The sequence below is a fragment of the Myotis lucifugus genome, unplaced genomic scaffold (assembly GCF_000147115.1).
Source record: "Myotis lucifugus unplaced genomic scaffold, Myoluc2.0 scaffold_274, whole genome shotgun sequence".
NCBI classification, from domain to species: domain Eukaryota; kingdom Metazoa; phylum Chordata; class Mammalia; order Chiroptera; family Vespertilionidae; genus Myotis; species Myotis lucifugus.
This window is the reverse complement of record NW_005871322.1, coordinates 1376182-1403800: the sequence shown is the minus strand read 5'-3', so window position 1 is coordinate 1403800 and position 27619 is coordinate 1376182. Positions and strand designations below refer to the sequence as shown.

The following is a 27619-nucleotide window of genomic DNA, read 5'->3' as shown; positions in this document are numbered from 1 at the left end:
GTATTTGTGTATGAATTTATTGATCTAAAACTCTAGTCTACAAAGTATGTGAGGTGGCTTTATTTGCTTATTTATTTTTTTTACCAATTTAAGATCCTATATAATAAAAGGTTAATATGCAAATCAACCAAACGGTGGAACGACCAGTCGTTATAACGCACACTGACCACCAGGGGACAGACGCTCAATGTAGGAGCTGCCCCCTGGTGGTCAGTGCGCTCCCACAGGGGGAGTGCTGCTTAGCCAGAAGCCAGGCTCATGGCTGGTGAGCACAGCAGTGGTCTTGGGAGTCTCTCCTGCCTCTGCGGCAGCACTAAGGATGTCTGACTGCTGGCTTAGGCCCACTCCCCTAAGCCACCAGTCGGACATCCCCCAAGGGCTCCCAGACTGCGAGAGGGCACAGGCCAGGCTGAGGGACCGCCCCCCGCCAGTACATGAATTTTGTGCACCAGGCCTCTAGTAAGAACATAAAGAGTTATTTATGCCCCTACTAAATTTTATCATTTCCTGCTTTAAAGAGTAGAGTGAATTAAAAGCCTAAAACAAGAGTCAACAACCCTCAACAGCCATACTAAGAGGTTATGTAGGTCATAGCATTTGGCCCACTTGTGGCAACCCCCATCCTCAACTCCTACTACCCCAACACCTGGATTGCTTGTGCCACCACAACAGAAGTAGAGCCATCAACAATATGTGCTGTAGGAAAAAACACCTTTTCTTTATCCAAGAAATAAGCAGTCCACTGAACAGCTATTTCTACACACAAGAATGAGGTATTTCAGTAACATCAGACCTCTTATTAGAGCTATTTCCAATGCTGAAGGATTTAGAGTTAGAGCTGACAAGTGTGGAATGGTATGAAGTCTCCCCACCAGGTGGAGAGGAGCAGGGAAACCCAGGCAGATGCTTTGTCATATACAGAAAAGTCCAAAGGTCTTTATAGCTAACAACTGAGCATCTTGAACATTTTTGTAAAGGATTTTTCGATATAATTAGTCTCCATTTTATATATTTCATCTTGAAGCTGCAATGAACATACAAAGTTTGGTAAATTTATCTTTTCTTCCCTTCCCTACACCGTAAGATTAAAGGTATATTCATTCTCTGGTAAACAATTTTATGGAGACATTATATTTTATAAAATGAAGGCTATATGTAGGTGCAGTAAGTTTTCGAATTTCACTCGGAGAAATGAGAAATTTGGAAGTAAAGGGATAGAAATAATTTTAAATGGGTGAAAAATCTAGTATTACTTTTGGTTTACTACTCTATAGCCCAGTTTTGCTAAGATTTACTTTTAGATTATTTGATAAGTTATAAAAACACTATCTAGCCCTAGCCAGTTTGGCTCAGTGGACAGAGCATTGGCTTGCAGACTCAAGGGTCCCAAGTTCAATTCCAATCAAGGGCACATGACCGGTTTGCCCCAGTAAGGGGCATGCAGGAGGCAGCCGAACAATGATTCTCTCCCATCATTGATGTTTTTTTCTCTCTCTTTCCTTCTCCGTCTCTCTGAAATCAATAAAAAAAAATTTTTGTCAATAAAAAAAATTTTTAATATATAAAACAAAAACAAAAGAACACCATCTAAATACATGAAATACTTAATTCACTATTTATGGCATGAGCTGAAGAATTAATTTCCATTTATCAAAATCTGATGAATTTGCCTTCACAAGCTAAAGACAGAAAAAAGTTCCTGAAAATTTAGAAGGTAACTGTTAACTGTCCTAGTTCATTCTTCTGTGGTAACTGAGTTTACCTAGTCGCATGGCCACTCAGCTACAGACTCCTTTCCCAGTTTTCCCTTTATAGCTAAGTATGGCCATGTGATTTGTTTTCTCCAATGAAATGTAAGTGAAAGTGATGTGTGCATCTTTCTCATCACTTGCTTGATAGCCTCTCCTTCCCCACCCCTTACTTTGAGCTAAAACTCAAAGTGATGACTCTACTTCTGACAATACCTAAGAAATGAAAGGAATCCCGATCTCTGAATTACCATGAGGTGCGAAAGAAACCTCTAACGTGGTTCAGTCACTCTATTTTGGGAATTCCATTATAGTAACCTAGCTTATATTATTATTTAATCTTTACCCTAGGATATGTTTTGCACTGATTTTAGAGAGAGAAAGGAGAGGGAGAGGGAGAGGGGAGAGGAGAAAGAGAGAGGGAGAGGGAAAGGGAGAGGGAGAAGGAGAGGGAGAAGGAGAGGAGAAGGAGAGGGAGAGAGAGAGAAAGAGAAACACCGATCAGTTGCCTCCCAAATATGCCCCAACCAGGGATTGAACCGGCCACATTTTGGTGTACTAGACAGTGCTCCAACCAACTGAGCCACACCAGCCAGGGCCTAGCCTATATTATTATTATTTTTTAAAGCCAGCTTTAAAAATACACACACACACACACATATATATATTTACTGATTTCAGAGAGGAAGGGAGAAGAATATGGAGACAGAAACATCAATGATTTCATTGATCAGTTTACCTCCTGCACGCACCCTATTGGGGATTGAGCCCAAAACAGGAGTTGAACCGTGACCTCTTGGTTCATAGGTCAGTGTTCAACCACTGTACAACACTGGCCAGGCCCTAGGTTATATAATTGACGAAAATAAAACTCACCACCAAAAGGATAACACAGAAAGAATATTTATGTATTTTAAGCAAGAACCAAAATAACCAGTTTGAATTCTATCATGCCAGCTTTTTAATAGTTAAATTTTACCCTGAACCCTAGTCAGCCTCTAACCACAGAACAGACTGAAAATATTATGCAAAATGATTGAAGATATCCTTTACTTTTAATATTAGCTTTAATACTAGTAAAGAAAAATTATGACACTTTTCCCCACCATAACTGACTGAGGGGGTGATTAGTCCTGTTATTAAGGGTCCTTTCTTTTTAAGAAACGTATGTGTGTGTTGCTATACTCAGTGTCTTTCAGATCTTTCCTCTAGAAAAGGTTAATCTCCAGGTGAGTAAACAGTACACAGGTACCTGAAAGTATATTCAAGTATCAGCATGTACCCTTTTGTATCAGCAAAAACTGAAATACGAAAAAACCTCTAAAACTTTCTAATTTGGGTTAAGATATGAGATTAGAATTTTAGGATTAACAGAAGATTCTGTTATTTCTCTCTTTTTTCACGTTGTATATTTTCTCTGTATAGTCTTGTCCATTTCTATATACTGTTGACTCCCACATTTATTACCTCTAAGGGCCAAACCTGCGTTCCAGAGCCATAAATCCTAAATCCACATGACTCATTTCACCACCTGTGTTATGGATCATATGTTTCTTTCAACACCTTGCTCCATCAATTTTCTTTACTCTTCCATTTCTTTAATCAATCTACCCACCTCCCCTCCTGGATCCTTCTCATCGTTGCTTAAATATGGGTAAGCCTACTTCAAACAAGTAAGAAAGCAAACAAAAACCCTAGACTCCACATTACCCTCTATATCTAATTTTTTCCTTTCACTGCTTAATATCTTAAAGGAGTTATCTATACTGCCTGCTGTTTCTATGTTCTTACCTCCTGTTCATGCCTTAGTCACTCATTAATCTCTTTACCCCACATAAACACTTAACCAAGATCATTGCTTCACACACAGGAAGAGCAATGGGGTAAACACTGGAAAAAATAAGTTTTAATCTTGGTTCAGCTGTGATGTAACTAGGGCAATTAATCTTTTTTCAACTGATTTTCTGAACCATAAGATGAGGAAATTAACTTAAATCCTTCCAGTTTATAACTCTTCTGGTTTTACAGATATGCAGGAATTTAGTTGCCACTTTTATTCCTTTCATAATTAGAGACAAGAATGGTGTGAGACCACGGTATGCCCTGCTTCTAGAAGTCAAGGTTTTGGTGCCCTGTTTGGTATCCTAAATATAAAGATTTGGGGTAGTGAACATGATTTCTAAGCCCCTTTCCAAATCTAAATTGCCTAGGCCCCTGCCTCACAAACACTGATTCCATTTCTGTGAAATCCTTCCAAATGGAGCCCAAAATGAACTACCAGGAGTGAAACATGGCCTATAGGGCAGGCGATCCAGGTTGCCTCTGGTATATATAATTTCCTGCTTTATTTCCATTCCATCGTGCTGCCCATCAAAAAAGAATACTTGACCAGAAATGAGTAGGCTTACACACCTGATTAGCAATCCAATTTACTCAGTACCCAACCACTGAATTCATGTAGATGGGCCTCTCTTTCTGCTTTGGTTTAATAGATCCAATTAAACACTTGCCTTTTATTTAAATCCAGACTAAAATTATAAGCATAAGTGTGAGAGCCAGAGTATGGTGAGATTTAAAGAGTCTTATAGTGCCAAAGATAATGAGTGGGCCTATCAAGAAGGTGCCCACATATACCCCCTCCTTTGTAACACATGCAAATCCAGCCACAGCATGCAAATACCAGACTTGGGCACAAAAACAATGACACATTTCAAACAACACTCACCCTCTAGATTCTCCAGAAAGGAAGTGGACATGAGAGCTCATTGTGGTTAGGCCATTTCTCTGCTGAACCTGATGGCTGGTGTTCCAAGTCAGATATAAACTGGTCTGTGTCAAAGAAGACAATATCACTACTGAATGGAACAAACCAGAGGGTAACTTAATCTACTACATGCCCAGGCTGCTTTTTTTCTATAAGCAAGAGGAATTTAATTGTCCTTTATCTGTCAATTACTGCACAAAATGACTCCCCACATTTTACAAAATAATACGAATATTGGAGTCCAGAAACTTTAGGAGGTAATAACTGGTTTATTTTCTAAAATTAAAAGTGCAGCCCTAGCTGGTTTGGCTCAGTGGATAGAGCATCGGCCTGTGGACTGAAGGGTCACGGGTTCAATTCCCGTCAAGGGTACATGCCCGGGTTGCGGACTCAATTCCCAGTAGGGGGCATGCAGGAGGCAGCCAATCAATGATTCTGTCTCATCATTGATGTTTCTATCTCTCCCTCTCCTTTCCTCCTCTCTGAAATCAATAAAAAAAATATATATTTTTAAAAAGTGCCCTAACCGGTTTGGCTCAGTGGATAGAGCGTCGGCCTGTGGACTGAAGGGTCCCAGGTTCCATTCCAGTCAAGGGCATGTACCTTGGTTGCGGGCACATCCCCAGTAGGGAGTGTGCAGGAGGCAGCTGATCGATGTTTCTCTCTCATCAATGTTTCTAACTCTCTATCCCTCTCCCTTCCTCTCTGTAAAAAAAATCAATAAAATATATTAAAAAAAAAAAAAAAAAAGTGCAAGCCCTGGCCAGTAGCTCAGTTTGTTAGAGCATCATCCTGATGTGCTAAGGTTGATTCCAGGTTGAGGGCACATACAAGAATCAACCAATGAATGCATAAATGAGTGGAACAACAATTCGATGTTTCTCTCTCTCAAATCAATAAATAAAAATAAATACATAAAAGTGCAACAATTTGAAAAGTTATAATGATGGTTTTCAGTGATTTAAGAGATAGATTTAGTTTTAAATAAACTAGTTTTTATTAGATTAGCTCTATTTGTAGTTTCCAAATACTCATCTACGGCTACATCAGAATTATCTGGGCACTTAATAAAAATCTAAATTCCTGGGCTCTACTTCAGACCACAGAATCAAAATATCTAAGGGTGGCCTGGCCAGTGTGGCTCAGTGTTTGAACGTGGACCCAGGAACAAGAAGGTCACCAGTTTGATTCATGGTCAGGGCACATGCCCAGGTTACAGACTCAATCCTCAGTGGGGGACATGCAGGAGGTAGCCGACTGATGTTTCTCTCTCATCTCATCAATGTTTCTTTCTATCCCTATCTAAAAGTCAATAAAAACATATTTTTAAAAATGTCTAAGGATAGCCCTGGCTGGTGTGCTCAGTGGTTAGAACATCGGCCTGCACACCCAAGGGTCGAGGGTTCGATTCCGCTTAAGGGCATGTACCTGGGTTGCAGGTCCCATCTCTAGCCCTGGTTGGGGAGCAGGCAGAGGCAACCAATCGAGATGTCTCTGTCACATCATGTTTCTCTTTCTCCCTTCCGTCCCTCCCTCCCCTCCCCTCTCTAAAATTCAATGGAAAAATATCCTCGGGTGAGGATTTTAAAAAAATGCCTAAGGGTAGGAGCTCAGAAAAACTATATGCACAGGAAAAGTTGGGGGGTGGGGTGGTCACAGAGGAATATTTTTAAACTAAAGTTCATATCCGTTAGCACAGTGGTTCTCAACCTTCTGGCCCTTTATTTTTTATTTATTTTTTTAAAATATATTTTATTGATTTTTTACAGAGAGGAAGGGAGAGAGATAGAGAGTTAGAAACATCGATGAGAGAGAAACATCGATCAGCTGCCTCCTGCACATCTCCTACTGGGGATGTACCCGCAACCCAGGTACATGCCCTTGACCGGAATCGAACCTGGGACCCTTCAGTCCGTAGGCCTACACTCCATCCACTGAGCCAAACCGGTTTCGGCTCTTCTGGCCCTTTAAATACAGTTCCTCATGTTGTGACCCAATCATAAAATTATTTTCGTTGCTACTTCATAACTGTAATGTTGCTACTGTTATGAATCGTAATATAAATATCTGATATGCAGGATGGTCTTAGGCGAGCCCTGTGAAAGGGTCGTTCGACCGCCAAAGGGGTCGCGACCCACAGGTTGAGAACCGCTGCATTAGCAGGTTATGAAATCCATTCAGCAAACTAAAATCAGTATTTTAAAAAGAGAACAAAGTAGAAGATAGCAGTCTGCATTTTGTAAAAATAACGATTAAGAATTGGTTTTTGAGCCCTAGCCGGTTTGGCTCAGTAGATGTTGGCTTGCGGACTGAATGGTCCCAGGTTCGATTCCAGTCAAGGGCACATGCCTGGGTTGCCGGCTTGATCCTCAGCAGGGGGTGTGCAGGAGGCAGCCAATCAATGATTTTCTCCCATCATTGATGTTTCTCTCTCTCTCTCTCTCCCTTCCTCTTTGAAATCAATCAAAATATATTTTTTTAAAAAGAATTGTTTTTTGAGTCTTTTATGTTATTTGTATATGTTTTTGTTATATACTATGTCATGCTATAAAGCTTCTTATCATGGGAAGCTGTGATAAATGTTTGAAAATCATTATACACAAGAAGAGTCGCTATTGGTCAGTTTTGTCTGGATAGTGGCTGACACAATAAATGCCCAGTTAGAATCCAAAGTGAAATGAGGCAAAGCCTCCTCCTTTGGCCTATAAGAAAATAGTTTTGGCCTTTGCAGTACAACTTCAAACAAAAGGACCTAACTATGAATTCTAGAATGCTTTTTTCATCTTGGAAGAGAAGATGAAAACAGTAATTAATACTCTTGTCTTAAGCAGATAAAGAAGGGAAAACAAAGGAGGAGCCAATCTGTGCAAAATGCAGCCTCACTAAAGGGGTAAAAAACCCCACAAAAAAAACAGAAATCTGTGGTGCTTAGGGAAAATTTTTCTGCCTTAAGCTTTTTTAATACTGAATTTGAGTTCACTCACCTAGTCTTCAGGAGTGATTTAAAGATCCCAGTATGTACAAAGGATTTTTATTATCAAGTCTCCTTTCTGACAGTGCCCAATCTCCACAACTGAATCCTCTAAAACAGACTTGAAGCTGTTATAGAATACTGATTCCAAGTAAAATGGCACATAAATTAAAAGAAAGAAACCCAGGAAGAAAGCTAAGAGGCCAAAAGATACTGAGGGCTTTTGTGAGTTGGCTAAAGCAATAGTCATTTCAGATTGTGCTTATGGAAACTTGCAGTCCTTGAGACATCTTTCTAGTTCCTTGAACCACTACTGACAGCTCGAAAAACTATCTAATTCATTATTTCCTATCACAAAAACTTTGACCAAACATCTAAAGAAGAATTAACACTAATCCATCTTAAACTCTCCCAAAAGATTAAAGGGGAAGGAATACTTCCTTAACTCATTCTAAGGCCAGCAATGCCCTGATATCAAAGCCAGACAAAAACACTTTAAGAAAAATCCCCTATGAATTTTGCTACAAAATAGTAGCAAACTGAATCCTGCCGCATATTAAAATAATTATACATCATTACCAAGTGAGATTTATTCCCAAAATGCAAGGATGGTTCATCAAATGAAAATCAATTACTGCCCTGGCCAGTGTGACTCAGCTGGTTGGGCATCTATCTTCCTGTGCACCAAAAGGTTGCCAGTTTGATTCCCAGTCAGGGCACATGACCAAGTTATGGGCTCAATCCCCTGTAGGGGGCGTGCAGGAGGCAGCCAATCTATGTTTCTTTCTCATCAATGTTTTTCTCTTTCTTCCTTCCTCTCTTTCTAAAAAAAAAAAAAAAAAAAAAAAAAAAAATCAATAAAAAAATATCGCCCTAACCGGTTTGGCTCAGTGGATGGAGCGTCGGCCTGCGGACTGAAGGGTCCCGGGTTCGATTCTGGTCAAGGGCATGTACCTTGGTTGCGGGCAGCTGATCGATGTTTCTCTTTCATCAATGTTTCTAACTCTCTATACCTCTCCCTTCCTCTCTGTAAAAAATCAATAAAATATATTTTAAAAATATCGAATCAATTACTAGGATGGAAGGTAAAAAAAAACACATGTTCATCTCAATTGATACAGAAGCACCTGACAAATTTCAAAGTCCTTTAACAACAAAAAAAAATCACCCCACAAATTAGGAACAAAAGGGAATTTCCTCAAAATGATAAGACCATATATGAAAAACTCTCAGACAACATTATACTCAATTGTGAAAGTCTGAAACCTTTTGCCTTAAGATAAAAGACATGACAAAGATATCCACTTTTGCCACTTCTATTCAACATAGTATTGGAAGTTCTAGCCAGAGCAATTAGGTTAAAGAAATAAAAGGCATCCAAATGAGAAAGAGGTAAAATGTCTATTCACAAATGACATGATATTATACATAGAAAGCTCCAAAGAATCCACATACAAAAAATATTAGCACTAATAAATTAAGCCAACAATTATAAGCTAAAATTAACACACAAAATTCAGTTGTATTCTATAGTCATTCAATGAATAATCCAAAAAAAGAAATTTAAAAATCAATTCCAATTACAATAGCATCAGAAAGAATAAAAGGAATTAACCAAGGAGGTAAAACATTTGTACACTGAAAATGACACATTGCTAGCCCTAGCTGATTTGGCTCAGTGAATAGAGCATCGGCCTGCAGACCGAAGGGTCCCAGGTTGGATTCCGGTCCAGGACATGTATCTCAGGTACAGGCTCCTCCCCAGCCCAGGCCCTGGTCGGGGCGCAAGCAGGAGGCAATCAATCAATGTGTTTCTCTCACATAGATATTTCTCTGTCTTTCCCTCTCTCTTCCACTCTCTAAAAATCACTGGAAAAATATCCTTGGAGTAAACTAACTAAATAAATAACAAATACAACTCAATCAAAAAACGGGCAAAAGATTTGACTAAACATTTCTTCAGAGAAGATATACTTAATGACCAATAACCTCATGTAAGGGTGCCAACATAGTCATTAAGGCAATGCAAATCAAAACCACAATGATATACCACTCACACCCATTTAGGATGGCTATTCTTTTTTTTTTTATATATTTTTTTTATTGATTTTTTTTACAGAGAGGAAGGGAGAGAGATAGAGAGTTAGAAACATCGATGAGAGAGAAACATCGATCAGCCGCCTCCTGCACATCCCCCACTGGGGATGTGCCCGCAACCCAGGTACGTGCCCCTGACGGGAATAGAACCCGGGACCCCTCAGTCCGCAGGCCGACGCTCTATCCACTGAGCCAAACCGGCTTCGGCTAGGATGGCTATTCTTGTTAAATCTTTAAAGGAAGTTCTTTCATGTTACAGTACAAAAATATTTCCAAGATTCAATATATAGAGAAAGCAAAATACATAATAGTGTGTATATACGTAGTATGCTAGTAAACATACGGAAAAAATAAACAATTGCTATAAATACATAAAATAGCTCTGGAGTGACAGTCACGAAACTGGTAACTCCAATTGCCCATATAGAGGACAACTGGGTACCTAGGAGAGAGACTTTTCACTATATATATTTTGTTGCACCTTTAGTATTTTTAACATATGAATTCATGACTTTTTAAAATCCCTAATAAAATAAAATTTAAAAACTCCCATTCTACATAAAAATCACCTACAGATCTTTAAATACACAAGATGATTATAAGGGACTTAATTTGTTCCTTATTCTTGTAGATGTAAAGCTAGAATGCTTGTAAAAATCACTCTCAATCCTTTCCTATCTTCCATCAGAATTAAAGAGTTTCCCATGTTTTCTCCTGTCCAGATAGACAGGCTAACGGTTGGCTTTAGAAATGTAAAAGTAAGATATCTTCAGATAAGATTTATTTAAATATATTTACCTAAGTTTTATCAAAAGCTACAATCACTGGCAAAATATAACCTTGTAATGCATAGTCAGAGAATTGCAACCAAACTACAAAAGCTGATCTGTGGCCTAAAATTATTTCTCATTTAAAATATTTTTGTCCCTGTGAATGGTCCATTTTCAAAAGGACTCAAAACAGGATATGAATTTTAAAATAGAATACATCTTTAGACACTGGCTTTGTATCTTACACGTGGCCGACAAACATAAAAATGTTTATTGTGTTTATAGAGGTAGGATGATATAATCAATTATAGCTACTTCATAAACCACTAAACACATGTGAGACAATCTAAATTTCAGACAGACCTGGATTCAAATGCCAGTCCCTGTGTTTGTTGCCATATAATACCAGAAAGTGCTTCAGCTCTCTGAGCTGCATCTCTAAAAATAAAGCTAATAAATTCACTTTTCACAGATAGCAGAAAAAAAAAACTAACGACTAGCAAAGTACCTAGCACAGTGCACAAAAATGTGTTTTATTATCAAGAAAGAGAAACCATCATTCATTCATTATTTTTAAATATACTTTTGAAGTCAACTTATTTTGAAGACTTTTGATATGCTGGTTATTTAGTGGGAAGCTCTCTTGGATTTTTCCCAGCAGTGAGTCTGAAAATTAAATTTTCTTATTATATATGTCCAAGAATGTTCATGTCTAAGGTCTTGAATTCTCATAACGGTCCATTCTGCATGAGACATGATTCAAAACCTACATGAACAGTACTTAAGGCACCTTTCTGCTTCTGGAATTATTTACCATAAATATGTTTGAGGATAGATGGTACATGCATGTTTCCCAGGAAGAGGATTCATGAGTTACCCAGAGTCCCATTTAAAGGAGAAAGTTCAGACCCAGCCGGTGTGGCTCCATGGGTGAGCATTGGCCCACGATCCAGAAGGTCATGGTTCAATTCCTAGTCAGGGCACATGCCCGGGTTATGGGCTAGATCCCCAGTAGGAGGCGTGTAGGAGGGAGCTGATTGATGATGTTTCTCTCTCATTGATGTTTCTACCTCACTCTCCCTCTCCATTCTGCTCTCTAAAATCAATAGAAATATATTTTTTTAAAAAGGAGAAAGTTCAGTATTATCTACCTCCCTTCAGTCCAGGGCCCCTAACTGACTAATTATAATACCTCATTTGTCCCCCCCCCCCCCCATTATAATACCTCATTTGTGACATACTCTTACCATTGACTATGCATGAATTTCTTTTATTTAAATACAATAAATACCAGTGAAATGATTATCCAACATGTGAAAGAGATCGCTGATAATAGTTACTTCTCTGCTCTTCCATACCAGCCTCCTGCTCTTCCCCCTCCCCCACAGATAACCACCTGAATCTTGTGTTTAACATGCCCTTGCTACTTGAAAGCAGGCTCTTCTTGTCACCTATATACAGAACTGCAACAGCTGAGGTCACATCTAGAGTCCCTGTTTACAGTCAAATTAGCAATTGCCCTACATTCAGGATCAGTGTGTTATTGCACAGAGCCTGCAAGTGGCAGTGTCAGTTTTCACCACAGCAGCAGGTCAGGCTATATTTAACATGTACCCTCTTTGCTGAAGAGCTGCAGCTGCGGCTCTATTAGTTTGTGAACAAAGGAAGACAAGTGGGAACTGAGGGGCTCTAATGGAAAGTTGTAACTGGACTCAGCTCAATCATAAATTAACCAGGCCTGTATTTAAAGGTCTGTCTTAACAATACTATAATCTTAATTAAAATGCTAAAAAATACAACTGTGAAAATTTCTCTATTTCTGTACTGTTTTAATATTTATCATTTGACCCCAAAATGGGGACATACACACTATAAAGCACATAAATGTTTAGGAAAAATTACAGCTCTAGGCATATAAACTAACATATGAGTAAGAACTTATTGAAATTTTATACATATAGAACACATTTTTCAACTAGGGGCAATGCTACTCTAGCTAGCAAAGAAAAAAAAGCAAAAATAGTTTTGTATAATGCCCTCATTGATTGAAAAAGTAGATATTACAGCCTTACAAGTGGACTGCTTGAAAGTGAACATGGCTTGGCAAAGGTCAGTATTCTGCTGTTGTTATTACGTTGAGAAATCCCCCCTAAGGAGGGAGCCACCCTACTCTGAAACAGAGAAATGCTTCTGGGACTCTTCTGAGCTTGAAAGGCTGATTAGGAGGGACCCAAATCATCTCAGTGAAACTGAACAAGGATAATTGTAAAGTTTAATCATGGATTCCAAGAGCAACATATACAAAAAGACATGAGGGGAAGGCAGAAGGGAGAGAAAGGATGTGATTTAGCCAAACTTATGACTCACTAAACCAACAGCAAGACAGAGCTAAGAAAATCCCCAGACCTCAGGCCACATTGATAAAATCTTCTGCACAAGGAAGGTGACAGTCCCAATCCTCTGAGCTGGCAAGGGTGTATTCCCTTTCAGATACTGCACTATGAAAAGGAACTAAAAACAGGGTTCAAGTAGAGGGAAACTACCATGTTGATGAGGGTGAAAGAAGGGTGCAGCTGCTGGAGTGTTTTTAAGACTAGAAAAGAAATCAAGATTTCACACATGTGAAAGACTATTATAAGGAGAAGATTTGTTCTACAGTAATCCAGAGGCATCAGAGCCCACATAAAACAAGGGCAGCTTAAACTCAAAAGGCCCTGAGATGTTCCAAAGAAGTTGGCGAGGAAGAGACACACAGGAGTATATTATCACTAGGGTGAACTCTGGTGTGAAAGAGAAGTATGGAGTAGAGACTTAAAAACTTCATTTATGCCCTCGTCAGTGTGGCTCAGTTGGTTGGGCATCATTCCGTGTATCGAAAGGTTGTGGACTCATTGGTAGGGGGCGTGCAGGAGGCAGCTGATCAATGTTTCACTCTCACATTGATGTTTCTCTCTTTCCCTCTCCTTTCCCCTCTCTCTAAAAATCAATAAAGTCTTTAAAACAAACAAATAAATAAAACATTATTTATACTGAGAATCTAATAACCTTAATATTGCCTTGACTCCTCTCACAAACCCAGGCCCTACAGAGAAAATGGCACCTCTTTAATCTATTCTACTTGCTCTACCCCTGCAGTTTCAACCTGCAGGTTGATGAGAAACATGATTGCAGATATTGGAAAAACTCCTAGGGTACTGAATTAGGAGTCAGGAGACTTGGGTATTAGTCGTTACACTATTAACTCAGTGTTTTACCCTGGATGCATACTTAAGACTCTATAAAACTCAGATCTTTATAAAATGAGGGAGCTGTATTAGGGTATTTCCACCTATATAAGTCTTGAATTTCTGAGCTGAGGTGCACTAGTATCTTCTCTGTTAAATCTCACTGAATTTACAATAAAAAATTAAGGTGATAATGTCCACATTTCTAAAACTAACAGTCAAGTAATACTTGAATGATTCCTAACAAACTCCATCCTACTTAAAAACTTCAATAAAAAGAATATTTTGTGTTTTAATCGTTAACTTGATAAAAAAAAAAAGGGGGGGGGGTAAACACCATAAAACAGAAACAGGATTAACAGGTGTTATGAGGATTAGATAAGTATATTTATGTAGTATAGCACAAAATTTTTTAAAAATTACTTGTTTCCTCTGGTTGTAGAGTAGGAATTGCTTTGTACTTAACACAATGTAGAAAAGTTAAAATAAAAAGAGCTCAGATTAATTGGGAAGTTCACTTTAAGTGCTGTGGAGGAAAAGAAAAGCGGGTTCTATGGAAAGTAACTTCACTGGGTGATCTGATCATAAATTCCTAACTAGGCAGGTCATGGTGGGTAGTCACACACCAGGCCTAAAACTCTTTAGAAAAAGGGAAAGGTTTTAAGCCAGCCTTATCCATTGTTCTTGTACATCTAGGTAAACATACCTTTGAAACACCATAAGTCATACCCCTGGAAGGGGGTATTAACCCTCAACAGAGCATATCATTTTGTTAACCTGTAATCCAATCTCTACTTTGCTTTTGCCAATCTTGCTACATGTACTTTCCTCCTTAATTTCAAATGCATAAAAGCTGCTGCAAAATTGTTATCCTTAGGAGCATTTGAGATCTTGCTCCCTGGTATATATCATCAGTTTGGCTCAAATATACTCTTATGAAAATTCTCTACAGGTTCGACACTTCTGACATTAACAGTGCAAATCCTTTTTGGAATGTTTATGGCTTACTTTCAAAGGTAGCCAGAAAAGAGACATTCAAATACTATGGAGTTCAAGACCTATGAGATAAGTTGTTTTTAAAATGAATTTATATTAAAACTTTGCATAACTATAGGATTTTCTAAGCATCTAGAATTTTACCTTCAAAGGCAAATCCAAATAATATAATCAATGAGTCAGTCGGCAAATATTGAAAATTCATTTGGGAGTTCAAGTTAAGTATCAAAAATGAAATTTGTAAAAATTATACATCCAATAAACCAAGGTGACCTAGAGTACATTTTAGTCCCCCCCTCTCCCCTTTAATAGCCACTAGCACCACTGAGCTTCTATCAGGTCTCCTGATAGGTGGCAATGAGGGAATTCAATAGCCAATCCTTGTCTTCTATGGGGCTACAATCTGGGAACTTTTCTTGATCATGTGCCCTACACAATGAATGGAGCAAAAATAAAATGGCTTTTATATTTGCTCTCACAGACCTCATCTTTCCAGATTCTGTTTTTGCAACACATCCTTACATAATCAAAAAGTGAAATAGATTTTTCAAAAAAAACCTTTCTATAAGTTCCAATTTGCTGTCCCCCCCCCCCCCCCCCCCCGCCCCCCGGTCACTCAATCTGTGATAAATCCAAAAAAAAGCAAGTTCCAGCATTGATCTCTTTGTAGAAGACAAAGATGTCTCCTTTGGAAAGAAAATGAATATCCTCTGAGTCCTATTCAATATATCTCATTTTTCCAGTTTCATCACAAATGGGTAGAAGGTTATCATTCAAGGTCTTAACCCTTTGTTTTAGGGATTAAAATTCTAAATGTACCCAGGATCTGAGGATCTGAGGAAGAAAAAAAAAATTCGAAATATAAGCCTTGAAAGCACTATAAATAGTCTAAAACTGCCAAAAGAATGCATAAGTAACATTTTGAAAACCTATATATATTTGGAAAAGCCTTTATTTCAAATCTGCTTTGCATCAAAGTAGTAGCCTCATCTGTACCTGGTGTTCGTTATTATTAAGTAAACAGTGACACTTAGGCCAGCTGTGCATAAAGAGAACACTTATTACCACAGCCCTCAAGCACTCCCAATATAAATGTCACAGACCAGATGCAGTTGTGAACATATGTTCAAGTAGTGAAATTCTGCACACACATTCACAGAGAATGTTACACTATTCTCTAGGGATTAAAAAAAGCTTGAGGGATCCCCGTCAGCAACGCGTTCTAAACACCATGCCTGCTGCTGCTGGGAGGCAGCTGTAGTGCTGCAAGAAAAAACTAGACTGAAAGATCTGATTCCAGTCTCAGCGCCGCTACTTACCAGTTGTGTGACCTTCAGAAATTCCAATTCTTTAAAAGACACTATCTACCTCATAAACAGAGGATTATTAAGGATTAAATTAAATAAAAAATAGGAAAATGTTATATAAATTGTAGGTATTGCTTCAGTTTATACAAATACCTCCAGTTTACACACAAATTACCTGGCAAATCCCCTTGTGGCTTTGAAAGCCATCTTCTACTACGCTATTCGCCCTCCAGCCACAGACAATCATGCTTTCCCAGATATAGCTCTCTGCTTCTCATGTTATCTGATTTGTCCTCTGATCCTCATTCACTTAAAACATACTCATCCTTCAAGGTCAAAGGTCATCTCAAGGAAGACAGGCTAAATCCTTATAAAATACGAGAGGCTCGGTGCACGAAATTTGTGCATGGGTAGGGTCCCTAGGCCTGGCTAGCGATCAGGGCTGATTGGGGCCTTCCTTCCCCTGCTGCCAGCCAGGGCCTTCCTTCGTTCCATGCCACCCCCTGGTGGTCAGCAAATACCATAGCGAGCGGTTGGACTCCGGGTCGGTCAAACTCCTGAGGGGACAATTTGCATATTAGCCTTTTATTATATAGGATGTCACAGCTCTGTGCTGATCTCCGAAAGTGCTTGTCTTATATTTTGGTAGTGACTCAGATCTCACAGCATTGATAGATCTGATGGTCAAGTCCCGGGAGGGGAAACACCACCTTTTATTTACCTTCCTTTCCCCTTATGCTTAGAATCTGAGATTTAATACCAGCTTTGCAACTAAGTAGTAAACTCAGCCTCTTCAGATGTGTAAAGGAGATGGCTGAGCTAAAATTACTTTTCTATAGGTTAACACAAAATCAGAAAGAGTAAGCCCTGGCTGGGTAGCTCAGTTAGTTAGAGTGTCATTCAGATACACCACGGTTGCAGGTTTGATCACTTGTCAGAGCACATACAAAAATCAACCAAATAGGTGGAACAAGAAGTCAATGTCTCTCCCTCTCTCTCTCCTTCCCTCCCTTCCTCTCTCTCTTCCTCTTTCTCTCTCAAATCAATTTTTAAAAAAATTAAAAAACCAAACAAAATCAGAGAGAGAATTAAAATTCTATATCCATGTTTCAGAATCCTTAGAATTTTCATATTGGATAATACTTACATAATAGCTTTTACTGAATTCCTACTTAGAAAAAATTTTACTACCATATAAATTGATAATAAAGCCAAGAATAAGCCCTAAAATTATTAACTGATAATTCAATTTTGGGGAATTTTCAATTATTGAAATAATTAATATTCCAGAGTTTGTTCCCCAATTTATTGATTTCATAAAAACAGAGGCGTACATAACAACTTGCTATATTTATATGAATAGCTTCTTTTTAGCTTGGTGCCAACGGCTGTACCGGCAGCAGCAAACCAATCCAATACTATCTCCACTATCTGACTCAGCAAGCTAGCAGGGTTACAAAGGAGCAGGTTCTTTACTTGTGTGAGTCTCTTCAAGAACAGAAACTCTATCTTAATACATTCATAGTAGTCCCAGCATCTAACTCTGTCCTGCAAATAGATGGCATTCGGCAATGTTTACTGAATTAACACCTCTGAATTCCACTCTCTAGACACTGTGACCTTACTATATGTTCTGGAAGAAAAGATGCCCAGTAAATCTCATGTCTTCAGTTCCATCACAAATGGGTGGTAGATTATCACTCAAAGTCTCACACTTTACAACAGATATTAGTGGTAAAATAGACTTAAAAGCATAGATTTTCATGTCTATTCTCAAAATCATATATCAACATATCTCAAGTAACAACTTATTAAAAAGCCAAGCTATATGCCAATAAGCAATCTATGGTAGCTTTCTCATGACTCAGAGAAGGAAGTTCCTGGATCTTCATTGCTTCAAGAACATAAAGATGAACTTACCATCATCTAAAGTGATGTCCTGTAGACCAATTGTTGAAAAGTTAGGTTCTTGCTCTTCAGGTTCAGGTTTAATGTTCACAGTTGCCTTATCAGATGGAAATGAAGCTGGATCACACAAATTGTGACATATTAAGGATGAAGGTGCAGAAAGACCTCCCTGGCCTGTACTCTGTGCTTGAGTTGAATGTTGTCCAGAATGCATTCTAGTGGCTAGAGTTGGTGATGAGGTGGTTCCTGAGCTAGGAGGTTGGTAAGGCATAGCCTGGAGCTGAGGAGACGGTGGTCCAGAAAGTGGTGAACTGGCCAAGGGATGAGAAGCTGCTGGGGAAACTGTTGTAGCAGACCCTAATTGTGAAGAACCATATGTGATGGACTGTAACTGAGGGGAAGGCTGACCTGTGACCTGGTCAGTCACTGGAGAAGAAAGAGATCTTTGTCCTGTGTTTGAACAATGGTATTCCATTGACTGTAGATGAGGCAGGGTCTGCACAGAATGAGGTGTATGGGCTAAGAGATGTCCTGTTGAGCCTGAATTTGAAGAATGAAAAGGTATGGATGATGATGGCTGGCAGCCAAGATTTATTAAACTAGGAAGAGCTGCATCTTGCTGAAACAAAACAGGAACAAATTCTTGACTAGAGGCAGCATTAATAGGAAGACAAGTTGGTCCATTATACACAACATTAGTTTGCATAGGCTGATAGGAAGACCCCACTGGAGGTGTTGGTGTGACTTGAAAAGGCTGGTGCATGACTGAAGAAGGTAACATATGCTGTTCTTTACCAGCACTCTCATCCCTACACTGCAACTGTGGCAGATGAGATGAGGTTACCATGGATGCATATGTTTGCTGGATGGGACAAACCAAGCTTCTCTGTGCTGACAGTACACTGTCACATGGATGTCCTGTATCTGAGGAAGGCCTCTGGGTCTGGGCAGGATGAGGCACAGGCAATGATGGAACCGAAGACAAGTCAATTTCTTCTCTGTGTTCTTGCTTCATCAAAACTGGGGGGAGGGGGGGGAGAATTAAAGTAAATATTACAATACAAAAAAAATTTATGAAAGGCCTTCATTCTAGGCTACACAACTATAGTGTAAATCCAAGCCACAAACTGAAAACTCAATTGCCTGCAACAATGGAGGGAGAATGCAAAAAAAACACACCTATAAAATGCCTTCAGGGAAGGCAGATAATATATGTGAAGTCAACAAGCATAAGACAACAGGGAGTAAGCAGTTCTTGCTCTAAAAGTACTCAAGTTAAAAAAAAAATACGACAAAGTCCATGCTTTTAAGCACTGCAGTCTACTGTTTTACCAATGAAGACTTCACTTCATCATCCCATCAAGCAAAGCAGAGGCTACGAATATCAGCTATTATCCCTTATCACATCAAAAGAAGTAGCAGAGTCATGATTTAGGATGAGTCCACCTGATGAAAGGACTACTTAAAGTAGGAGTCAATGTATTCTGCTTGTTTTGTTTAATATGTATATCAAAACAGAAAAGAACCACCAGTTAATTTTTTGTGTCAAGACAACGGATTTCATTATGTCTCTTGGCAAGCATATGATTCACTTTTCTAGAAATTATCTACTTTAGCTTCCTATTGAAGTGCTATAACTCATTTAAAAATAACTTTTCTGAATTCACATCTCATTCTTCCTTTAAGTTTGTACTACTTATTAACATAATTAAAAATTTCATGATCTTCACAAAATAGAAGCACAACTGGCCCTTGGACAACACAGGTTTGAACTGTGCAGGTCTACTTATACATGGATTTTTTTCAATAAATACCTGTGCTGTTTTTGATCTGTGGTTGGAAGTCCATGGATGTAGAGGGCCAACTGTATTTCATTTTATATTAAATGAAAATAAATATGAGACCCAAAGCAAGGTCAAATCTCATCTGGCCATTTACCAAACCCTTACCAAGTACAAGTCTCTTCACATAAGCATGGCCTCAGTCTGCGTTAGTGAATTAAGACAGCCCTGATATCTTTTATTGTAGAAGAGGTAATTAATGAAACACTTGTTTGGGGGTGCATTTAAGTTCTACACTTTAGCCTGGCTTCCTAGCAGAATAGCATGGGCTCATCATTCATCCACTTTAGCCTCTAACTCTGGCAACTGGTGAGCCAACAAACCCAAGGATAGAGAGAAAAGTATATCCCCTTATCTTCTTGTTGCTTCTGCTATAATGCTTTTATTCCTAACCCAGGCCTCCATCCAGTTTCTGATTCTTGTTGAAGTGTTCTAAGTATGGTTCACTGTGTCTACTGGCTCCTGACCTCTCTAATGTCCTTGTAAAAAATATTTTAGTTGATTTTAGAAAGGAAGTGAGAGGGAAAGAGAGAAACATGAGCGATGAGAGAGAATCACTGATTGGCTGCCGCCTGAACGTGCCACAATGGGGATCAAGAGCGCAACCCCGGCATGTGCCCTGACCGGGAATCGAACCGACATTCAACCACTGAACCACACCGGTTCATAGGTCGACACTCAACCACTGAGCCATGCCGGCCGAGCTCTAATGTCTTAATGTACTTATTTTTCTTCTGACTTTGGCAGAAATAGAACTTTCTCCTTGGACCATTGGATTTTCACCCCCCTTTCTACTTCAACTCCTACCCTGATCCCAGGAAAGCCACAGTAAATTCTATATTCAGAGTTACAGTTCTATATAAGGAGAAAGAATGTCCAAGAAAGCCTCCTCTCATCCCTTAATTCTGAATGAGCAGGTGGGGCCCTTGGTTATATAAGCAGTTGATTATCATGCACAAAAAAGGAGACAGAGGGATTAAAAACTACAGCATAACATCCATCTTTTTGCCTGGTCCGATCCATATTTCTATGTTCCTGACCCACATCTCGGTACCCAGACTGAGAACTGCTTTGCTAAATCAAGTGTACTTCCACTCTGCCAAATCAAGTATCATTCTTTGGTCAATAAGGGATTCAAAGCCAGTCAATGAAGGAAAAATACCACATGATCTCATTCATTCATGGATAATAAAGACCATTATAAACTTATGAACAAAAATAGATACAGAGGCAGAGCTGCCTCAAACAGACTGTCAAACTGCAGCGGGAAGGCTGGGGAGGGTAGGGGGGCAGAAGCGGGTGGTAAGAGATCAACCGAAGGACTTATATGCATGCATATAAGCATAACCAATGGACATAAGACACTGGGGGGTAGGGGAGGCCAGGGGATTGTCAAGGGCGGGGGAAAAAAGGAGACATATGTAATACCCTTTGTAATAATTTAAGCAATAAAAAATAAATAAATAAATAAATAAAATAAAGATGAGAAATAAAAAATAAATAAATAAATAAGGGATTCAGACTCCAACCTGACCAAAACAAAGTCCTCATTGCTGGTGTATGGTACTTTATTCTTGTTTGGAGGAAAATACTGTTTTAGAGACCTTACAATATGTAGAATGAGTTGAGTTTTAGAAACAAATTAACTCTAGTTTTTGTGTTGTATATGCTCCTTCTGAAATTTAGAATGTTGATGGAAGGATCCAGAAGAAAAAATAAATCACTGGTTTTGTGGTTTTCAAAGTATGAGAAGCCTCATGAACTTCTTCAAGTGGTAGATGTGGAAGAGTAGGATCCAAAGAGTAGAAACTCTCTGGATTTCCTCTTCCAGTACAAGCACAGCACCTAAGCTTGCTTTCATCCTTTTTAAAAAAATATATATTGGCCTTTTGAATAACAATTTATTTGAATAAAATATTTTTTAAAATTTGAAAACCATTGCTTTGGTCTTTAATCCTCATTTTATGGAGAAGTTAATCAGTGGGTATAGTCTGTGGCAGAACTGAGACCTGATGTAAGGCAAGTTTTTTCTCCTAAATGAAACAACCAGAAACCAAAAGTTGGTCTGTCTAGTCAACTACTTAGAACACAATATATTTTCCCACCAGCAAAATATTATACAGGAGAGTCTGGCTCTAATGCTTCCCCTTAAGGCCCATTATTCTAAAACCAGAGCTCAGATGATAGCTCCAGTACAAATAACTTCTGCTATGCTTCAGAAGGAGATACATTCCCCTCAACATCTTGAGGGATGCTGGGGTGGGGGTGGGGCTCCCACATCAGAAGTTCTGAAGAGCTAGAGTCTGGGAAGAAGTTCAGGCAACACCATTAGGGAAGAGCTCTGTGCTCTGTTAACTATCTTCATTTAATAAAGTAAACTAATTGTGGGACAAATAATGCTAAATATCATTTCTAATTTTAAAAAACAATTAAAAGCCATTTGCAATTAATGATTATTTCTCCACTGCATATTGACATTGGTCAGATTCCTATTGCTAAGGGGTTGCCAAAAGGTAACAAACTGACAAATCATTAGTAGAAAACAAGCAGCTTATGAATATCTAAAATGTTTATAGTAAAATTTTAATAGAAATTATTTGCAACAAACATAAAGGCTAAAATCTTAACATAAAGAATTCATACAAATAAATAAAACAAAATATCTATGACATAAAGAGAAGGTCATACACTAGAATACGAAGAAGCTAGTAAAATTATGTAGAACTCTATTCATTGTTGAGGAAAAATAAAAATGCTCATGCTACAAAATTAGTATATATGGGATTGTTCCATTTCTATTTTTATTTTTTATTTATTTATTTTTTTAATATATTTTATTGATTTTTTTACAGAGAGGAAGGGAGAGGGATAGAGAGTTAGAAACATCGATGAGAGAGAAACATTGATCAGCTGCCTCCTGTACACCCCCTACTGGGCATGTGCCCGCAACCAAGGTACATGCCCTTGGCCGGAATCAAACCTGGGACCCTTCAGTCCGCAGGCCGACACTCTATCCACTGAGCCAAACCGGTTAGGGCTCCATTTCTATTTTTAAAAAGTTGTGTCTATATATGGATCAAAAGGATCTATAAGGACCGAATGATAGTTTCAGATGGAAGAGAATTTGGGTGTTTTAAAATATTTTTTCAACTTGTATTTTTTTAAAAAATTCACAGTAATGTATTTGTTTTTCTTTTTAATTTTATTCAAAATGTCATTTAAAAAAAAAAGTCAATGCTACAGAGAAGAAAACAGCAATTAACCAGAATAAGGACTGTCCAAACACTCCTGTGTATTCTTTCTTCCTTGTTAGTGTGCTACCTGATTTGTATTCTGTCAACCGTAAGGCCAGTGATGACAGCTGGAGCCCAATGCAATATTCTCTCGGCACTCTGAGAGCCCCATTGATTTCCATTCTCATAGGGAATGCCGGTTAGGACACTGCCTTTGTATTGTCCTCCTAGTTCACAAGCTAATAATGTAAATGCATTATATTCTCCTTTCTGTTTACCATTCAATTACTACCACTATGATGGTAGTAATCAAATCCTCTAATCTGCTGACACTATTGCTTCCCCCTCCCCCAATCCCAAAAGTCCTCTCCCTTCTTGTTCAAGTTAGACTTTACAGTCCCCAATCTCAACAGCATTGATTACTCTTGGACTATATGTCTTGAGTTGTTGTCTTTACAACTGTATCAAACTTTTCCACACTCTTCAAAGTGCCAAGTCACCACACTCCCTTCTCTCACAGCAGGAAATAAAAGAAAAATTAGATGCAATCATATGTAAAGCCCCTAAACTCTCCACTCTATATCAACAAACCTTCCTAATGCGTTCATTTTCTTTACCTTCCCTCCTATCCTTCCCACCTAAGGCCCATTCCAACATCTGTATTTTAAATCTTATCTCCTCCCAACTTTCTCAGAAACTTGATATTCTTTTATCATTATTAATGCTCTCTCTGTACATTCAAAACACTCTACCTATTTGAATCACTTTTTTAACATTGGGCCTCTCCCATATAAATCTCACTCTCCACAGTTAGTAACTTGGAAAAAAAAAAAAGGTTACTAATATCTTATAGAGACAAAAGAAATATAAGGAAAATAATTTTATTTTTAACTTTTTAATTTATTGAGTATATATGACATTTAACTGTGTAAGTTTAAGGTATACAACATGTTACCTTGATACATTTATAAATTATAGAAAAAATGATTTTTGAAACATAAATTTTGTCATGTGACCATCACCCCCCTTTAATGCTCAAGTCTTGCAGTACTAAGGGCACAAGGGGAATTCACACGTATTCACAAACACCTGCCCTTCCTGTAGTACTGGTGATTTTGGTAGCTTTTGAAAAACAGACTTCAAATCTATATTCAAACTTCTAATTTCCTTATAAAAATGACTACAAAATAGCAATTGATATCACATCTAATATTTAAGGTCAACACAAGTTTTAGAGATTAGACATATGTTGGGATTTTTATTGATTATAAACCACCCTCCCCTGAACATCCTAATATAGAATTCACTGGATAACTTTTTCTTCATTATGAAAGAAAGATCTGTAGCAACCCATCACAACTCCTCTTACCTGGTGTGTAAGTAAAACGTTGAGACTGGCTTTTTTTCCTCTTGCCATTGCAAAGATAAAAGTGCACCTGCACTGCAGCTGTAACTGCTGGGTTATGATATGGAGGAACTTCAAGGACAATGTGAGCCTAAGGAGCATGGAGAGCAAGATTGTGTTACCTTCAGAACTAAAAATGAAATGCACCTGCTAAACTCAGCAAACACTCCTGAGTGTTATCTACCCAGGCCCTTCCACCACAGATCATTCTGCATCAGCTGATCAGGTCTGGATATTTATTATGGATACTTCACTTTAAAGAGATAAGCTCTTTAAAGTAAACCATTATAGGAAAAATTGTTTTTCACTGACCCAATTTGGTTTCTAGTTGTAGCAGAAATAAAAAGTCTTACATACTGTGCAGTGAAATACTTTGTTATACTGAATATTACATGTTACTATACACCTTAACTGGAAGCTTGTTCTGTTTTTTGTTTTGTAATCTTCATCTGAGGATATGTTTTATTGATTTTTAGAGAGAGAGGGAGAGAGAAACATCAATGTAAGAGAAACTTTGATGTGAGAGAAACATGGACGGTTGCCTCCTGTGCTAGTATGTGCCTTGACTGGGGATTGAACCTGCAACCTAGAGATGTGCTCTGACCAGGAATTGAACCTGCAGCCTTTTGGTGTACAGGATGATGCTCCAACCAACTGAGCTGCCCGACTAAGACCTATTCTATTTTTTTCTTGTTTATTTGTTAATCCTCACCTGAGGATATTTTTTCCACTGATTTTTAGAAAGAGAGGGTAGAAAGGAGGGATGGAGGGAGGGAGGGGAGAGAGAGAGAGAAAGATTGATGATGAGAGAGACGCATCAAGGTGAGAGAGACACATGAAATGGTTGCCTCCTGCATGTGGCCCAATTGGGGCTAGGGATCGAACCTGCAACCTAGGTAGGCGCCCTTGACCAAAAATCAAACCTGTGACCCTTCAGCGTTCGGGCCAACACTCTAACCATTGACCAGCACTGGCCAGGGCCCATTCTGGTTTTTAATCAAGTTTATTATTTCCCAAGTTATATTATAGTTTAGATTTCTTATCTTAAATTTTATATTCAAAATGTTTTAAATTGGCAATACACAAAACTTATATCCCTATAAAAAAGAATTTTACACAAGCAGAGTGAAAACCTTTGGCTCCAAACCAATTGCTATCCTTAACCTAATTTCTCGAAGGTCTTTGGAGAGAGAGCACTGTGAGAAGTGGTATTCTCTATCCCAGAGAAGATTCTGTCTCTACTCCAACCAGGAAGGAACCACAGCTATGTGTTGAATCCTGAATGTCTTGATGCTGAAGAGTTGGGAATAGTGTGCTAAATACACAAACCCCTGAGGGCTTGTCTTCCTCCTAAATTTTGCCCACCATACATAGTCTTTACTGAACTTGTTTTATTTCTTCACTAATACTGAATTCAGAGAAATAAATCAATGTAACTTCACTAACAAACTTCTAATAATTTTTCATTTCTAATTTTACTTTTCCTATACACAAAAAAGGGGAAGACACCAATTATCTTTCCTAAAATTTAACTTTAATATCAGAAAGTATCTAGCTCAGACCCAAATTTCTAAATATTTACTTTTCTATTACTTAACAGATAAAAGACTTCTCATCTATACCATAAGCAGCATTATCCAATTTTCTCATTAAGCTTCTAAAATATTTCTAAAGAAATAAGGTAAATTTCTTACCCCTTGACATTTTTCCCTGATTATTTTCCCTTCTACCTCCCATTGAGGTCGTCCATCTGTTGAAAGAAACAATTTACAGTTAAAAGTAATTCAAGTCACAAAGCATATAATAAACAAAATCTACTATCACAAATTTATTGGCAAAGGGAATCTGTTTCTCACCAACTTCCATTACGAATATAAAATGTGTACCTATGGGAAGAAAGATCTTGGGCTTCCTGAGTTAGCAGGCTGCAGAGAGTTTATTCTACTAAGTGATATCTGAAAATCCTGTGAGAGCATCTTCACCAAGAGGTGGCCAACTCCTGCATGCATGCCTTAACTAATGGAAAATTCACTCTCACCAAGTAACCCATTTCATCTTTGGATAATAAATCTTTGCTGCTAGAAAGCTCTTTGTGATAGATTAAATCTATCTCTACAATATCCAACCCAACCCAACCCAACCCAACCAATCTTGAGTGCTTCTCTGTGAGACAAGATTTCAGATGTTTAAAAGCAGCTATGTTTGCCTGTGTCTCTTCTCCTGGTTAGCATCCCTAATTCTGCATCTATCCCTTATACAACAGTTCAGCTTTTTGATCACTCTTCTTTGAACATTGCTCCAATGTGACCAGCTCCCTCCAAATGCACAGGCCCAGGACTGAATAGTCCAAGGAAGAAATGACCCAGCACTGTAGACAGTAACAAGGCTCTTGCCAACCTTATGTAGAGAGAGTTAGTAAGTTTTATGAGGCAGCTGCACCATGTTTTCTCTTACACTTACTGAGTGGTCAGCAAGTGTCCCTCAATCTGCCACATTTCCTATTGCCAAGCTCAAGCTCCCACAATGCACATACATATCTGGGGTTCTTCCCCAACCTTTGTTAACATTAATTTCTCCCTACCAGACTTCATTTCCTTAGATTGCTTGGTTTGTCAAGATCTTTTTAGGTACTGATGGTCTTCTAAAATAGGTTTCTATACTTTCCAGATTTATGTCACCTGAAGATGTGGCCAGCATATTTTCTGTCCTTTCATCCGAAGTGACTTGTTCACCTGGGGAGAGCCCCACCTACTACTAGTGCTCTCACTCCAATCTGATGAACAGCTGTTCTAAAGCATTCATCTTATGTCATGGGCATTTACTCAGTGACTAAGCTATACAAATATCTTCATATCCAGCATGACTTCATCTGGTCTATGAAGATATTAGGAGAGACTTAATCAAATGGCTTCCAGATTGTGACTATCATTTTCCAGTCCAGTAACTAGGTAATGGCTATCTTTGTGCACAAGAGACACTATAGACAAATCCTATGCCTACTTAAAATTATAGCTCAGTTCAGCTATCATTTGCTGGGTCCCCGTGCCAGGTACTTTGGGTTATTGAGACAATGGAGATAGGATACCCTGTCTTCAGTCTGTGGATAAAAGGCAAATACAAATAGTTCATTATAAGAAAATGTGGTGGTTACACTAATAAAAATGCATTCTGGAAGTACCAAGAGTACTAAGGTCAGGGTCCTTATCCTAGACTTGGGATGGAAATATGGGACAAGAAAGGCTTCCTGAAGAGCTCTTGAATTAGGTTTAAATATAAGGTGGAATTCAGATGATGTGTGTGTGTGGGCACAGGAGCAGCAGCACTGGAAATGGGAGTGGAGATGGGCTGGAGCACC

At 38.5% G+C, this 27619-nt stretch overlaps 1 protein-coding gene across 4 annotated transcripts in view; it reads right to left on the bottom strand.

Annotated features, from left to right (window-relative positions):
• The window catches only part of NFATC3 (nuclear factor of activated T cells 3), a 97984-nt gene that overhangs the window by 9318 nt on the left and 61047 nt on the right, over positions 1-27619 (bottom strand). Inside the window, exons 7-10 of one of the 4 annotated variants that reach the window (XM_006099460.3) lie at positions 25959-26014; positions 24229-24355; positions 17798-18805; positions 4474-4577 (exon numbers count right to left, since the gene is read on the bottom strand). In XM_006099460.3, the coding sequence (XP_006099522.1) occupies positions 4477-4577; positions 17798-18805; positions 24229-24355; positions 25959-26014 (1292 nt within the window). In that variant the 3' untranslated portion in view covers positions 4474-4476. Of the gene's footprint in view, positions 1-4473; positions 4578-17797; positions 18806-24228; positions 24356-25958; positions 26015-27619 lie in introns of those variants that run through there. The other 3 variants (XM_006099459.3, XM_023763103.1, XR_002831819.1) reach the window with 3 other exon arrangements.